The sequence below is a fragment of the Buceros rhinoceros genome, unplaced genomic scaffold (genome assembly GCF_000710305.1).
Source record: "Buceros rhinoceros silvestris isolate BGI_N320 unplaced genomic scaffold, ASM71030v1 scaffold28300, whole genome shotgun sequence".
In the NCBI taxonomy this organism is placed as follows: Eukaryota; Metazoa; Chordata; class Aves; order Bucerotiformes; family Bucerotidae; genus Buceros; species Buceros rhinoceros.
In genome coordinates this window covers 35,004-50,086 of record NW_010391790.1, presented here as the reverse complement: position 1 = coordinate 50,086, position 15,083 = coordinate 35,004, and the positions used below count along the sequence as shown (strand labels likewise).

The window sequence follows — 15,083 nt, the reverse complement described above, 5'->3', positions numbered from 1 at the left end:
CGAAAGAACCAAAAAAAAAAAAAAAAAAAGATCACAAAAGTATTGGTGGTATAAAAAGGTTTTGTTTTGTTTTCTTAAAAAACACACCACAAATAAATAAAAGAAGTAAAAAGTAACAGTCCTCTATATACTCAGTATAATTTAAGAATAGAAACGTTAATACGTTAATGGTGGTTACTTTTTATTCTCCAATTCTTAATTTTCTAAACCATTAAATTATTACTCCCTGAGAGCTTTCAATTATTTTTATTATTATTATTTTTTTTTTGTCTTTTTTTTTTGGACTGACATTTGACAGGTAGTTCTGCTTACAAATTTGCAAAGACAACGAACAGCAAACCAGTCGAAAAAGGACCTGGCTAAAAGACGAGTGTTTCTTGGCATCGCTGCTTCTGTGTGTCCGGTAAAGAAAAGAGAGAAAAGAAGGTGGGTGAAAGCCGGCGGAGCTTCGCGCCAGCCCCTTCGCGTATCAGAGACCTTGGGTCCTGACCCACCCTTACAGAGGATACAGTTTGTCCCACGGAACAGAAAGCAAGAAGTAAAAATTACAACGCAAAAGTTTATGCTCTTCGTCTCCTCCGAGAACCGACCTTCCCCACCGTCTCGGACCAGAAAACATCATAAAAGTATAAATACATCTGTGCGGCGTTAGAGCGGTAAGCACTTGGGGGTAAACTTTTTCCTTTAGCAAGGTGGCGGTAAGAGGAAAAAGAGCCTTTCCCAAGGACGATGGGAAGAGCATCGCCGCGAGCGCCCGCGGCCACGCTCAGGGACCAGCGCGGAAAGCACGGATCTGCGAGTTTATCGGGATAATCACCACGAGGGAAAAAACAACCAACGGATCAGAGTTCAGTCAACTTTCCTTGTTTCTTGTCTTCTTCAAACCACTCAGCTTGTGCGCGAGGCATCCCCTGCAAACGGCCTGGGGGAGTCCGAGCAGGGGAGCAGCGGGGAGCAGCTGCCCATCGCCTCTGGGGACCATGGGGACCGTCGGCATCCCGGGGCTGGGTCCTCTCTTGCTCTGTGGACGCAGCATTGTGCTTGTGCATGGGGAGAACTACTTCTCGGAGGAGGGCGGAGGGGAGGAGGCGGCGCTGGCGCCCATCAAGGTGGGCTGCCCACGCACCTCCATCCGCGCCCCCGGCCTGGCTATATACACGGTATATACACACACGCGCTCGCCCGCGGGGGGAAAGAGCGCGCCACTGTTTCGCTTTGAATTGCAAGGCAGTGTGATGGGAATAAAAAACCCCCTGGCCACTTTGAAAAGATCAACCCCCGTTTTTTTGTTGGGTTTTGTTGTTTATTTTTCAGAAGTTGAGCTTGGTGACGGGCCTCTCGCGGCCGCTGTCGGCCAGCTGGTTGGTGATGCGCTTACGGTTGCGCTTCAGTTTGGAGAGGTCCTTGTCAAAGACTTCGCCTGAGCGCAGGGCCGAGACGAGGTCATCGAACTCGCCGCCTTCCTCCCCGCTTTCCTTCGCCTTCCTCGCCTTGCGCTCCCGCTCCCGCTGCTCCTTCAGCTACATGCCATGGTGAGAGGGGGAAAGGAGACGTCTCACTCTCATGCAGGTGGTTGTGGGGGTGCCTAACCACGCGCGGTGACCCCACGTTCATCAAACAAGTGTGGTTCCCCACCCCAGCGCTTAGCAGGCGAGAGCTGGGCAGGGTCACTGATACCACCCATGGGCTGATGTCCACAGCTCCATGGATGTTGCTGGCGGGTCACAGCAGCCCACAGGCTGCACCAGCTCTGCTGCATGTTTTAGCTCCAAGATCTCACCAAGCCAAAGTTGCTAATTAGTTAATTAAGCAATCAACAACGAAAAGCCACTGGGTCTAAGAGCACAGAAGCTCCTTGCCCATTCTCCAGTGCTCCCTGTGCCACCATGGGGACAGCACGGCATGGTTGACATCCCTGGGTGCCCCAGGGGTGCTGCCGGATTTTCCAGTGCCAGCTCACCTGCGCCTCCATGCGCGCTCGGCGCTCCTCCTCCTCCTTCCTCCTCCTCATGTTCTCGTTCTCCTGCTTAGCCTCTGTCACAGCTTGAAGGAACTGGTCGAAGATGCCAAAGAACTCATCAGGCTGCATTTTGTCCGCGTCTTCTCCAAAGTGCTTCACAGCCTTGGAAAACTGGGAGAGAGAAGACAGGTCCATCAGTCTCGGAGATAGCAACCGCCCTGGCGAAACGCCCTGTGGGAAGCCTTCAGCCTGATGGAGCGGAGAGAAACACTTCCAGCAGCCACAGTGGAGAGCGTGGCTTTGCTTCAGCCAGCCGTGACTTAACCATGAAATAAATCATCTCATGTTCTACCTGCTGCCCTGTAAGAGCTGACCTGGATCGCTCACGAGGCCCCTCTCCTCTCCTCACCTCCGGCTCTGCCAAGCCTCCCCCCACCCCAGCTCGACTTTATTAACTAAGCAGCAGTAAAAACAAGGAAGCAAAATATTGTGGGACTGAAGACCAAAGACATCAAACTAACAGTAAACACGGCAGGGGAAGGGAAACTCGCACTTTTAAGTTTTTCTTTGAAGTATTTTTGGGGTATTATTTATCATTGCCACATGCTCTGCTATTGAAACCAAATGTGTTGGTGAAACTTCTAAAGGACATTTCTGTCTGGGCGCAGGCACAGCGCGGGGCAGGGAAATAGGGAGTTTTCCGGCCCTCAGTGCCGGTTGCACACGATTAATGTCAGGGAGTCGAATGAGGCCGCAGCAAAGGTCAGGGCAGGACATCCACGATCTGCTGATGCGTCCCAGTCCCCAAGGAGCCCGTGAGTCACCCTTGGGACTGACATCCTTCGTCCTCACTTCCAGTTTGTAGGAGACTCTTTGTGCACAGAAGGTTTGTTAAAATCGTGATGGCGCGTTCTGGAGATAAGCATGCTTGAAAAACAAAATCAAAGCACAAACAGATTTATTAGTTGCTTTGATTTTGCTGGGTAGACTGAAAGGAACACTTTTAAAGCCTGCCTGTATGATTTAATTTTGTTTGTAGGAGTGCCCCAGGATCTTCAAAAGACATTTAGGTAATCTTTATTTCTTTGTTTACTTCAGAGACGTAGCACTTCTAGACGCAGGGAGGAATGTGAGGGGTGCTACTATATAAGTCAAAATAATCGAGATCATTCTTGTTGATTTTCATCAAGATATTAAACTTTCTGCCACGTTGCAGGAGGCTTTGGTGAGGTGGGGGGTGCAGAGCATTTGTCACCATCTCCACAGTCCTAATTCACTGCAGGGAAGATCTGCCAGATTACCACCAACAGTTTAAAAGGGTGGCCGTGGCCTCAGGAAGGCAATGGTCTATCACAATGCCCAAACATGGGCGGCTGGTCTGAAGGACAGTGCCAGTTGTACATCGGTACAACCAGGGAGAAGGAAGCGGTGAACAATGGTAACTTCTCTCTTTGGATAGGTAGCTCATGCAGCGGGACAAGGAGGGGACCTCTAAAATGGCCTGTGCTGGACTATCTCTCCTGCCACTTCAATGAAGATGAGGGCTGGGCCAGGGAGGAGACGCTGGAGGGCTGCTGGAGGAAATGGAAACCAGCTGTGTGCCTCTTTGTCCAAAGAGGGGAAGCAAATGGTGCTTGGGAATCACCGCTGTCAGCCAATGGCCGAAAAGGACAACATGGCAAGAGGTCATTGCACGTGGCTGCAGAACGCTCATGAAGATATCACTCTGGGGAAGGCGAACCTTTCAAGTAGCATCTCTAACCGGGTCTGACGTTGGCCTCAATTCAGGTCTCAATTCTCTGGAGAGAAGAGCTGAGCAGGTCTCAGCTTGAAGTCAAACACCAGATGCTGTTTTGCCCTATAGAAGTCGAGTCACTTGGGCAGCCTGGGTTGTCTCTGATATCAGCCTCTGGGTGACCTCTTGTCCAGCCTGTAGACCTGGTTGCATTTTTTCATCCTCTCCCAGCAACACCAGACAGACCGCCTGCTTTTTTGCCACCTCCCAGCTGCCACACTCCTAACTCTACAGCTACCAAAACTGGGATATTTTAAGACACGGAAAGCAAAGCAAGCGCTCTAGGCTTGAGTGAAAACTGTCTTCACCAAAACTCATCTCCTCACAAATGATCTATCATCTCCTCCCCTGATAAGACACAACTCTCTCATGACCGGCCCCTGCCTTGCACTTCCAAAAGATAAGACAGGTATCTCATGGCTTTCTACCGCACATCTTGTGTGCCAGAAGCAGTCTGTTGGCCAGACCTGTGTGATCCCTGTCACGCTGGCTTGTGGAGCAGGAAAAAGGCCCTGGGCACAGACACCCACCAGCCCACCTCAAACAAAACACGAAGAGCAGCCCAGCACCTTTCTCATGGCAAGGTCTCAGCAGGACACTTGCGTCATCCTGTGGGGAGTTATCTGAGATGTTAACGCCCAGCATGTGCTCTGGGAAGGCCAGGACCATCCCTTCTCTACTGGCTGGAGCTACCCAGATCTCAAGGACACTGATGACCTTACCAGCTCTTTCGCTTCCATCAGAAGGTCTTCGACATCCGAGAAGCTGAAGCTGGCTAACGTGATGAACTGGCTGACGACAGGCACAAACTTGTCGCCTGTTTGCTGAACTTGAGATTTCTGGAAATCCAGCTCCTTTGGGGAAAAAAAATGTAAATCTGGTCAGGCCCTGGCTGATGAGGGACACAAATACCATCAGCCTCCAGTAGTGCTGCTGGGTGTGTGCCTGCATCAGTAAGCCACGGGTGCTGGCTGCACTGCCACTGCTGCTCACTCCTGCCACGTGTGAGACCTCGAATTACCCCCTTTTACAACATCATGCCTGCATTACGCTTTTAAGGCCAAATCCTGCCAGAGAGATTGTGCAAGCAGCATAATTTAGCAGGACAGTGAGTCCTCTGGGATACCTCCAGCATTTCGTCACCACTGCAGCCAGGCTGTGGAAGTGCTCCCCAGCCTGAGCCCCAGCCCTCTGCGGTTTTACAGCCAAAGGGAGACCCCTCGGCACATCGCCGGTCCTCCATGGGCATCATCGCCAGACATACTCAGCCTCCCTTGGCGTATGAGACATGAACCACACACGTGCCGAACCACACACGTGCCTAACCACACACGGTAACTTTGGTGCCAAAACAGCTCTAAGAGGACAGGCGCACGTGCAGGGAGGAAGGAAAGACAAACAGATCTCCAGGAAGTGAGATAAAAGCAGCTTCACAGGAGCTCCCTCGCCTGCCTCCCTGAGGAGGGACGTCGTGGTGTTCAGAGCCAGGCTGGACTATATTTGATTTAAATAATACTTACAGTCTCCACTGCTCTCAGGCCGCTCCTCAGAGTGTTTATTTCTTTCTCCAGCTCGGTCATGCTGTTGGAAATGGCAGGATGTTAATTTTCAGCCTTCCCCAGCAAATTCTACAGCTCTCCGACCAACTCAACCGTGGTTTTCCACTGAAAAGACCCCGGCGCTGCACACATTGCCTCCTGTTCACAGAGCAGTGTGTCTCGAGCAGCAAATCGGGCTGGCAGCCTCTAAGCCAGGGCAGCTGCCTGTCTCAAAGGGGCTGCAGTTGCTGGTTTAAGGCAAAGCTCTTTTCTGCATTTTTAATCAAGAGGACTGTGCGGGCTTAGCAAGTTCAGCAGCCTCCAGACCTCTCCAAGGAAAAGGAGAGTTCAGTAGAGGGCTTTGCTGGGCACAGATTTCTCTTCCCCTCTCCAGGGCCAGCAGAAGGTAGGCTTGTTGTCCCAGGGCATGGCAGAGTTTTTCAGGGTACTGTGGTTAGGTGAATGCTGTGCGACGCGTCCTGCCTAGCAGCGAGGCTTTCATGAAGGGAGACAACCCAAATATAGAGAAATAAAAATAAATCATCACGGCTGGCGTGGACTTTGTTTATACAAGGCTCAAGCCCCCGATGAGCTTTGAGCTCAAGTGTTTATGGGTTTCCACCACTATATCTGAGGGGAAGCTTTCTCACAAAGACTCGATGACCACAGGCTTGACGTTTTTCCAGAGGTGTCTGTCCTACAGCTGGGGTCCGAGAAATGCTGACATCGGGTCATGGGGCAAGCGTTCCTGGCAGGTTTAGTCTGGGAAAAAGCAGTTTTGGGAGCCCTGTGCTCCAGCAGTTCATTACTAGTGGTGAGATTGACAGAGGCGGCAATTTTTGCTTCACAGCTGTGGGGCTGGAGGGAATTTAGGGTTTTCCAGAGCTTTAGAAACTTTTTGGTTTCACTCTAGATTGGACCAAACCCAAATATTACATACGCTGTCCAGTTTAGAGCAAAGCGATAAAGTCTAGGGGGGGAAAACCCCCCCAGTGCCGAGGGTTTCTTTCCCATGTGTGTATCTGTACAACAGCTGCAGACACACGAGCATGAGAAAGCCGGAGCCTCTACCAGCGAGGAGCGTGTCCCGCTCAACCACGTTCCCAGCTGATGCCTACGGGTGCGGCTGCCACACTGCTCCTCACAGACTACGACCTGTCCTGTCACTGTCTTTAGTGCCTGTGGCTGACCACTATTTTACATTTTGCACGTGAGGGTGCTGGCTTTGCACCTTACACATCTTCTGTGCCGAGGCCACTGCTGCTACAAGAGCACTTCGAAACTTGGAAGATCCCCGAGCTGCTGTAAACCTCGTGTATTTGCCACCTCCTCTCTAAAAAGGTGCCTTTTCAGGCCCTTTTCATGTCTGCAGCTAACACAAACACGTGTTCTGCAGAAACTTGTGATCTTTGCTGCTCAGGTCCCTGAAGCAGCAAAGCCTGTAAGCTCCCTCTGAACTTTAAAACCGAAACAGAGCCCCATTGATTTCAGAGGGACTTCAGCACATACTTGAGCGCTTTGCTGTGCAACAGCAGATTCCTCCTGCACTTAAAAGCTCAGTGGGTGTTTAGGGGCTTTGCTGAATGGGGTCCTCCCGTGGCACAGGGGCAGCGGCAAACAGCTCCAAACAGGTCACTGGGAGGCCACAGGGTTTAAAAGCTCCTTGCAAACCCCAGAAGCTCCATGTTGGTGGTGACACAAAGGCCAGGTAGGACCTGGAGGTGAGCCCCTTGCACCGCTGCTTGGTCCTGCCCGTGCCACAGGCAAAGCCTTCCCCACCACACGCAGATTAACAGCTGCCCTTTATCTGCAGCCACACCACAACCGCTTCCTCCCGTATTACTTAACGTACCATTAGAAATTAATTAAATGCTTCTGCGGTGAGATAACAACAGGAAACGGCTGCTCCAAGCAGCTCTCCTCCCTCTCAGTCAGAGGCTTGCTGCTCATTGTGCCAGGGCTGAGATTTAAAGTCACCACATGATGTTTGCTCCTGCCTCTGGAGCTGCACTCGGGCCAGTGTGGCCACAACACAGGGCCCAGCCCAGTGGCCAGGATCTGGCCAGGAGCACCAGCAGGGGAGGCAACACGGAAAGCCAGGCTGAAAGAAGGGGACTCCCTAAATCCCTGCTTACTTGACTTTGGCTGCCTGCGGGATGTCGCGCAGCTCCTCGTGCAGGCGGAGGACTTTGGGGTATTTCTTTTCAACGATAGTGATGAGATAGTGCAGAAGGGTGATGTTCCTAGGAGAGAGGAGTGGGGAAGTCAGCATGGCAGCGCCATGGAAAGCCAAGAGCTCGGTCAACGACCCTGGTTAAATCCCAACCCTGGTAATGAGCTGAGATTTCTGCAAGGATGCTGCTTGCTGCCTGTCCGAGGACACGGGATGGGTCTGTCCCATGCACAGCTACAGAGCAGAGCAGCCTGGTCCCTGCAAGCAAGGGCCTTCCACAGCAGGGACCCAGGGGACGTGACTTGATCATCACTGCTCCTGTCCTCCACTGCCTTCAGCGATGGATGAGGCCAGGCATGTTTGAGACCTGATGCAGCTCCTCTCGCTCTGTGCACAGAGCTTGGCTGGGGAGAGCGAAGCAGGTGATAGCTGTGGCAGCTTGAGGGGAGCTCCAGAGGGGGCTCCCATGGAGACCCTGGGACCCCTCCTCCAGCCACTGCACTACAGTACGATGTCTCTTGGCTTCTCAAAGGGGGAAAAAAACATTTGGAAGATGATTCTCCTTATCAGCCTTGGCTGCTGTTTAGCCAGCCCAGGAAGGAAAGCACCCATCAATCCCCATGCTGATCTGTACCTCAGCTTCCCTTGAAATCTGTCCTGCTCAAGAAATGGACACTTGCATCATCGGATGTGCCAGATGGCAGCAGGAGAGGGGACCCTCCCACCTATCCACCTCCCAGAGGCAATGCTGATGGCCCCTCTGTTCCCTCGACATCCCTGGGGCCCACGGCTGCTACTGAGGATGAGGGCAGGGGTTGCTCACTTGTCAATGCTGGACTTGGTGTCGGCAATCTTGTTGAGGCTGGAGATCTTAAATCCGAAGGCGTTGCCCCTCTGGCCCTTGTTCATGTAGTTTCCGAAGGCCAGGACCACCTCCAGCAACTGCTGGAGGCTGCCGCTCTGCAGCACCGCCTTGGAGCCGGCGCGGATGGCTGAAAGCAGAGAGGTGTGGGACATTAAACCCTGCCATGACCACACACCATCCCCCTTTTCTTGCAGCAATCCTTCAGTGCCCCCATGGCCAAAGAGTGACCACCAACTCCCCTCCTTGCCCTGTGTCACTGCAAGCTCCACGCAGACCAGGTGCTCCCTGGCATGGAGATCCCTCTTCCTGTGACACTCCCAGTGCCAGCACGGAGCCCCTTGGCAGGTTCAGTCACTTGCCTTCCACTTTGGGTTTGATTTCTGCAACTCTCTCTGCAAACTTCTTCTTGAAGTAAAGGGACTGCAGCCTTTGCTGATAATGGTTTATCCTGGAAAAAGAGAGAGGTGCAGTCTGAGCTTGGCTTGCTCCAGGCAGAGCTCAGTTGCTTCGCTGCTCACAGCTTACAAAGCATGCTTGAAACATGGTCATTAAAAAATAATTACCACATTTCTCCCTGAAACTATGCTGGGATGGGAAAAAATGACAACTGAAGCTGCAGCTGTCCTGGGGTGGATCCAGATGGACTCTTAAGCACATGCTTAAGCCTATCCTTAACTCAGCAGTTCAACAAGTGCAGTTTTACACCCTACTGCTATGAACAAACAGTTCTTTTACTACCACTCCTTAGCAAAGATGCTGACAAGGTCTGGGCTCCCAACGGCTTTGTGTTGAGCTGCAGCTGGACACAGGCACACCAACTACCAGCACTAATGCAACTGGACCCTCGGATCCTCAAAATGATGGCCTGGGCTGGAAAGCCATCAGTCCAGCCCAATCCAGCCCTTTCCTGGGCAAGTCAGGGACAGCTCTGTTCATGTCGGTTGTATTTAGGCTAAACAAGATCTCACTTGTCCCCAAATGGCAGTCTGGTTTGAGTCATCTGGACCAAGGACCCACGGGAGATGTGCTCACAGACAAGGCCATGGGCTGTGCTGTCACGGCACTAATCAGAGGTGACAAAGACATGACACTCGGTTACAGACTACAGGGCAAATTAAAAAGCCGTGACCAAAACCAGGGAAAATATTTGCATTGGCACATTGTGCTTTCCAAAAGATGGAAGTACAGGAGCAATACTTGGGCAAGAGACTGTGAAGGAGAAAGGTGACCTGCGATACAGAAGCTCATTCTGAGCATCTTCCAGCCCCAAGGGCTCCGGTCTGAACTTCACAGCTCTGTCCTGCCTGCTTTTAATGCTCAGCAACTACATGGTGCATCGCCCCGGAGTTCATCGGCACATTTCTCAGGGAGGACGGAGTGTTTCTGTGTTTGATCTTCCACTACTATCTGAGACTGTAAAACTCACTGACTTTGCAAACAAGTGACTTGCTTGAAGTTCAGCTAAGAAATTCAAAGAGCTCAATGCTCAGTTGGATTTAAATAAGGAGCTTCAAGATTTTAAACCAGCACCTCTAGAGGATGTGCACGCAAAAGATAAGGCTATTCATCCCTGAAGACTTCTAAGCCTCAAATGATTGCTAGCGGGAGCAGCAATAAATTACATTTCCTTCCCATCTCATACATTCTCAGGAGCCCCAGGGACGAGTCATTCCTGAAGTGAGCTGTGGGTCTCATCTACACGGCAGGGCAAAATTTACATATATCAGTTCTGAGCATTCACTAGTATACGCTCATGTGAAGGGGAAAGGAGCATCATGTTATCATTCAGACAGCACTTCCCACCTGCTCCACGATGCAGGTGATGCAGAGCTGTGCCAGACTGAGCTTTTCTCCTTCCCCAGAGGGGAAATGTGTCGGCACATGACCTGGGAAGCCAACGCCTCTCTCCAGAGGATCTGTCTCCCCATCCGTCCCCCCTTCTCCAACCAGCTGCTGCTCGTCTGGGATGCACAACCTTGGTTCAAGGAGCACAGCACCATGAGCAATCCCTATGGCTGGGAGCACCTTGCTTGCCCTCCCGTTCATTTGGCCCTCTCGTTTCTTGATGTGAAAGACACAAAGCAGCGCTTATTTCCCAACCAGGCTCCACGAAACAGCCACCTCGTGACCAGGCTGTGCAGACTCTGGCCAAAACGTGTCCCCTGGGCCACCGACCTGCTCATTTCGAAGAGAAACCGGTCAGCCTTGGCCATGCGGTCCAGCTCGTGCTTATGCTCTTCCAGCAGGTCAATGTCACTCTTTTCAGGAACAAACTTCAGGAGCTAAACAAGGGAAAGCACACTGGTGGACGTGAGGGCCATGCACAGATTTTCAGGAGTAAAATGCTGACCTATTTGCTTGAATCTACTACCTTTTCAGCACGTACTGACAGTCACCCCAAGGCACCTGTGAAATGGTATTGCCATCCCTGTGACCTCCCTCCATTACTCCATCACATTAGTGTCCCTCACTTCTGCCCTGCCATCACTCTGGTTTCACAACAGACATACTACATCTGCTCCAAGGAGGTTCTGACATCAGCTCTGCCAGAGGAGATGTCAGGGACTCTCATTTGCTGCAACTCTACCTATTTGCGGATGAGAATTTTGTGCAATGAATCCTCCCTGTCTCTGCTGAAGGAGCAATTACTGGCTCGGCTTTAAGGACAGGTGGATAATATGCTTCCAAAGGGATTCAGAGGAGTGAAAAATGGGATTCCCCTTTTGAGGACTGCACAAATGCTGAGTAAGCTTACACAAACAAACCCCTCACTGAGCACAAACTCCAAGCCACAGCCACAAAATGGGCAATTGGCGCAGCCTCAGGGTCCCAGGGTGGACCTGGGTACAGGCATTGCACGTGGAGGCCATGCTGCTCCCATCACCAGTGCTATGACTGAGCTGCTTTCCTGCTGCTCTAGCCCTCTCGGATGGCTTTTCAACATGTGGTTGGTAAAAAAACTGGCGCCCCAACACACTTCTCAAAGCGGCGGTTTGGTCCTGAGCGCCTTGCACAGCGTGGTCTCAGCATGAGGCAGCCACAGAGGAGCACGAGGCACATTGCCCACCTGCTCCAGCATGTCTTTCGGGAGGTCCTCCTGCTCGTCCATTGTCAAAATCGCTCGTTTGATCTCCTCATTCGAGAGTTTCAGCCTGGGGGGTGGAGGGGAGGGACAGTTACGTTAAGAAGAGGGACATGTAAGAAATGTGGCAGGACTGTGCTCTACCAAGGCACAGCTCAGAGCAGCCCTGGCCCTGCTGCGAACAGGGGCTCAAACCCCCCCGGCCAATTCCCACTCCCTGCACCACAGCTGCCGTCCCCTATTTTACAGTATTTTATATACGTAGTATATTACACATATTAAAAATAAATAACTTTTAGATGTAACTCTTGCCCGTAGCAGTGCTGCTCCTGCAGTGCCAGCACCCCTGAGGGCCATGGGGCCAGCGGGAGTCAAGCTCCCCATCGGCAGCGCAGCCCACACCAGGCTCAGGAGCACAGTCAGCACCGCTCCTGAACCTACTGCCACAACCCCTAAGGAAAATTTGCCAATTTCTGCTGCTTTTCTTGGATTTGGATGTTGCCTCCCTGACCTCTCCCAGCTGCCTTTGTTGAGAGTTTCCCTCTAGGAAAAAAAAGAAAGAAATCCAAACTTTGGGGAAACCGATACTCAGCACCCCAGGAAACCCATGGGGGTTTTTTTGGAGAGGTGGGGACTCAGTGTGCTTTGAAGTGTAAGAGGTTGGAAAACAGCCCCCCTCCCCCCCCACCTTTTTCTTCCTCCACGTAACAGGAATTGAAGATGTCGCCTCAAATTGGAGATTTATAAAATCATAGCAGGGAACAACGATCTGGTCTTCCCCCCGCAGCCTGCACCGAGCTGAAGCAATAGATATGATAGAAAAACACCCTCAGCTCCTCCTGGGCTACAGCAGCCATTAATTACAGTTTAACATGTCTGCAGCACTCCCCACAACCGCTCCCTGCAATGCCTTCATTGGCAAAACCACACGTATTTTTCTTCACGTTTTTGAACTGTGGTTCACAAAATAATCTAAATGCAAAAGAGAGAAAGCCCACAAACTCCTGCAGCTCTGGCTGCCAATCCCGTATCCCTTGCCCATTCTGCAGTGACGGTTAAAGCCACTGCAATACCTTCAGTTAAAAAAAAAAAAATCCCCTGTTATTGCATGCAGGGAAAAGAACAATTCATGAGCTTCATGGAAAGCTGTCACCCTGGTCTTGGTGATCAGCGCTGCCAAGGGACGCTGAAACACTGGATGTGGCTCAAAGGAATGAGCTGAAACCAGAAACACATTCTGTGGTGGGATGTGAGACCTTGTGTCAACCTGATCAGCAGATCAAAAAGAAGATTGGGAGCTGACTTGATCACTCCAAGTAACTAAATAAGGAGGGTCTTTTTCACCCTGGCACCTCTTCAGGGAGCAGACTGAGACAGTAGAGCTGGCTTTTGGAAGCTGAAGCTGAAGCAGGAAGGGTGCTGGTCTCCAAGACCATGGTATCAGGAGCTTGGTTTGGCTTGAAATCCTTTGCTCTAGACCTGAAGTGAAGGATTAGCTCTACCGAGGGAGGTGGATCTTACAGACCTGGCAAGTAAATATTTGTTCCTTATGAGCTCATGTTTCTCATCTCGTACCTGGTCCTCTCACCTCCGGCTCGAGGGAGCCCTCCAAGAGAGGGTTTGTTAAACCAGGAGTGAGTTAAAATCTCACCTCAGCCAGGGCAGGAAGCACAAAGGTTGCTCTGAGCAGGGTCCAGGACAATTGCTAGGGACGCCCCACAAGGAGCAAACCCAGGATCCAGGGAAGATGTCCCCTCTGATGCTTCCAGTGACAAGCAGCCATGTCCTGGGGGCACCCTACCTGTTCCACATGAGGTCAGTGGCCAGGATGGAAGCGACCCGAGGTGGACTATAAAGCTGCAGGAGGACCCCTTTAACAGCCAAGCAGTGACACAAGAGCTCAGACCACCAAGAGATGTCAAATCGGTCCCCACCTCAGTGAAAAGCAGACACTGGCTGGGTTTGGACATTTGGGGGATCCCTGGGAGGCAAAAATGCTCCCAGGAGAAGAGGGCAGGTAGGAGCTACCCCTCACCCAAAGCCAAAGTGAACACCTAAAGCACACACTTTCCACTGTGATCGTCTCCAGGAGGGTGGTGAAAAATAAGCATGACTTTTGTAAGCCCTGCTCACTGATAACAAAGTCAATAATAGAAAATTTATAAAAAAAAAAAAAAAAGAGGCTGAAAAAACTTTTCTCAGGAATCATCAAAACGCAGTGCCAAGAACAAGAGCCTGCCCCGGCATCGGCAGAGAGCAAGCACGGGGCGCCAGAAGAAAACAGCTTCTCAGACAATTTGATGGGAAAGGGGCCAGTGAAAGCTAGAAGCTTATCTGCAACCACAATAATTATCATTGTTGGCAGCAGCTGCCGAACACAAGCCAAGAGCCTGCCCCGGCATCGGCAGAGAGCAAGCACGGGGCGCCAGAAGAAAACAGCTTCTCAGACAATTTGATGGGAAAGGGGCCAGTGAAAGCTAGAAGCTTATCTGCAACCACAATAATTATCATTGTTGGCAGCAGCTGCCGAACCCAAGCCGTCTGAGAGGAACGGGGTCACAAGACTCGCTGTCACAGGGATTTAAAGCCAGCAGCCTGCCGATGCGAAGTGACAGCTCGCCAGCCTGACAAGCGCGGGGCTATTTTGCACGGCTTTTGTCGAGTCCTGCAGAGGACGTAATAAGTGTGAAGGGGAAAAAACGAATTGTGCCGGGAAAGGGACGCGCCCTCTTGAAAAGCCACATTCATTTGAGAAAAATGCTCCACGCCGCGAGAGAGGAATCAAACGAGCCATTCACCGCCAGCACAGGCAGAAAGCGATGGAGCAAGGGCTTGATTTGCATCTCGCAGAACGCAGCACTAAAAATATACACTTGTACACAGGCAGCAAAAGCGATGACATGGTGCGATCACAGAGGAAGACCCAATAATGCACTGACAACGGCAAAGCATTCTCAAAAAAAAAAAAAGAAAAAAACAAGTGTTAAAAATATTCTTGTGCTGCATTACAAGCTGGAGGAAAATCCAGTGATCTCACTGTGCAATAATTTCTCCCAAAGCAAGGGAAACAGGCAAAAAATATATCTACAGAGAGAGATAAAGTATCTCGCTGGCCATAATCTTTCCACGCTGCAAGCCAGACAATGCCTGGTGAGCTTACAAATGTCTGGGCTAAATCAGGGGCCAAGCTTGCAGGTCCTTTCGCATGTGAAAGTCTCCTCGTCCAGTGGTGGCTGCACGAGTGAGGCAGGAGGCCAGCAGCCTGGCTGCAGCGAGCCACCCTGCCAGACCAGTCCCTTGGCGACAGTGGGACAGAGACCCGCTGCTCTGCCCAGCTTAGGGATGATGAAAGGGTTTACCCAAGGTGACACAGAGTCTGCTGGAGATGCGGGGTCTGGACCTGAGCCCATCAGCAGGACACTTGGGCTTCATCCTGATGCTGCCCTCACTTCAGCCGCTTGGCATCAAGAGTAAATCACTTGAAGGGATTTTGGGGAGAGAAACTCCATTGTGGTCCCTTGCAGAAATGAGGGAAGGAGCAGACTTGGCTGCTGCTGCAGTGCTAGAGAAATGCCCTGCCTGGCGAGCCCTTCCACCTTCAAGCCCTGGGGAGCACCACAGGATGAACCCCAAAGCACCTCCAAAGCAGTGGCCAGCACAAGCAGCTGCT

At 51.5% G+C, this 15,083-nt stretch overlaps 1 protein-coding gene across 1 annotated transcript in view; it reads right to left on the bottom strand.

Annotated features, from left to right (window-relative positions):
* Nucleotides 1–1,310: 1,310 nt before the first annotated feature.
* The window catches only part of DAAM1 (dishevelled associated activator of morphogenesis 1), a gene marked incomplete at its 5' end in the record, with an annotated part of 42,797 nt that continues 29,024 nt past the window's right edge, over nucleotides 1,311–15,083 (bottom strand). Inside the window, 9 exons of the mRNA XM_010143065.1 lie at nucleotides 1,311–1,520; nucleotides 1,961–2,131; nucleotides 4,478–4,609; nucleotides 5,276–5,336; nucleotides 7,429–7,536; nucleotides 8,290–8,458; nucleotides 8,691–8,779; nucleotides 10,507–10,613; nucleotides 11,399–11,483. Coding sequence (XP_010141367.1) covers nucleotides 1,311–1,520; nucleotides 1,961–2,131; nucleotides 4,478–4,609; nucleotides 5,276–5,336; nucleotides 7,429–7,536; nucleotides 8,290–8,458; nucleotides 8,691–8,779; nucleotides 10,507–10,613; nucleotides 11,399–11,483 — 1,132 coding nt within the window. The remainder of the gene's footprint in view (nucleotides 1,521–1,960; nucleotides 2,132–4,477; nucleotides 4,610–5,275; nucleotides 5,337–7,428; nucleotides 7,537–8,289; nucleotides 8,459–8,690; nucleotides 8,780–10,506; nucleotides 10,614–11,398; nucleotides 11,484–15,083) is intronic.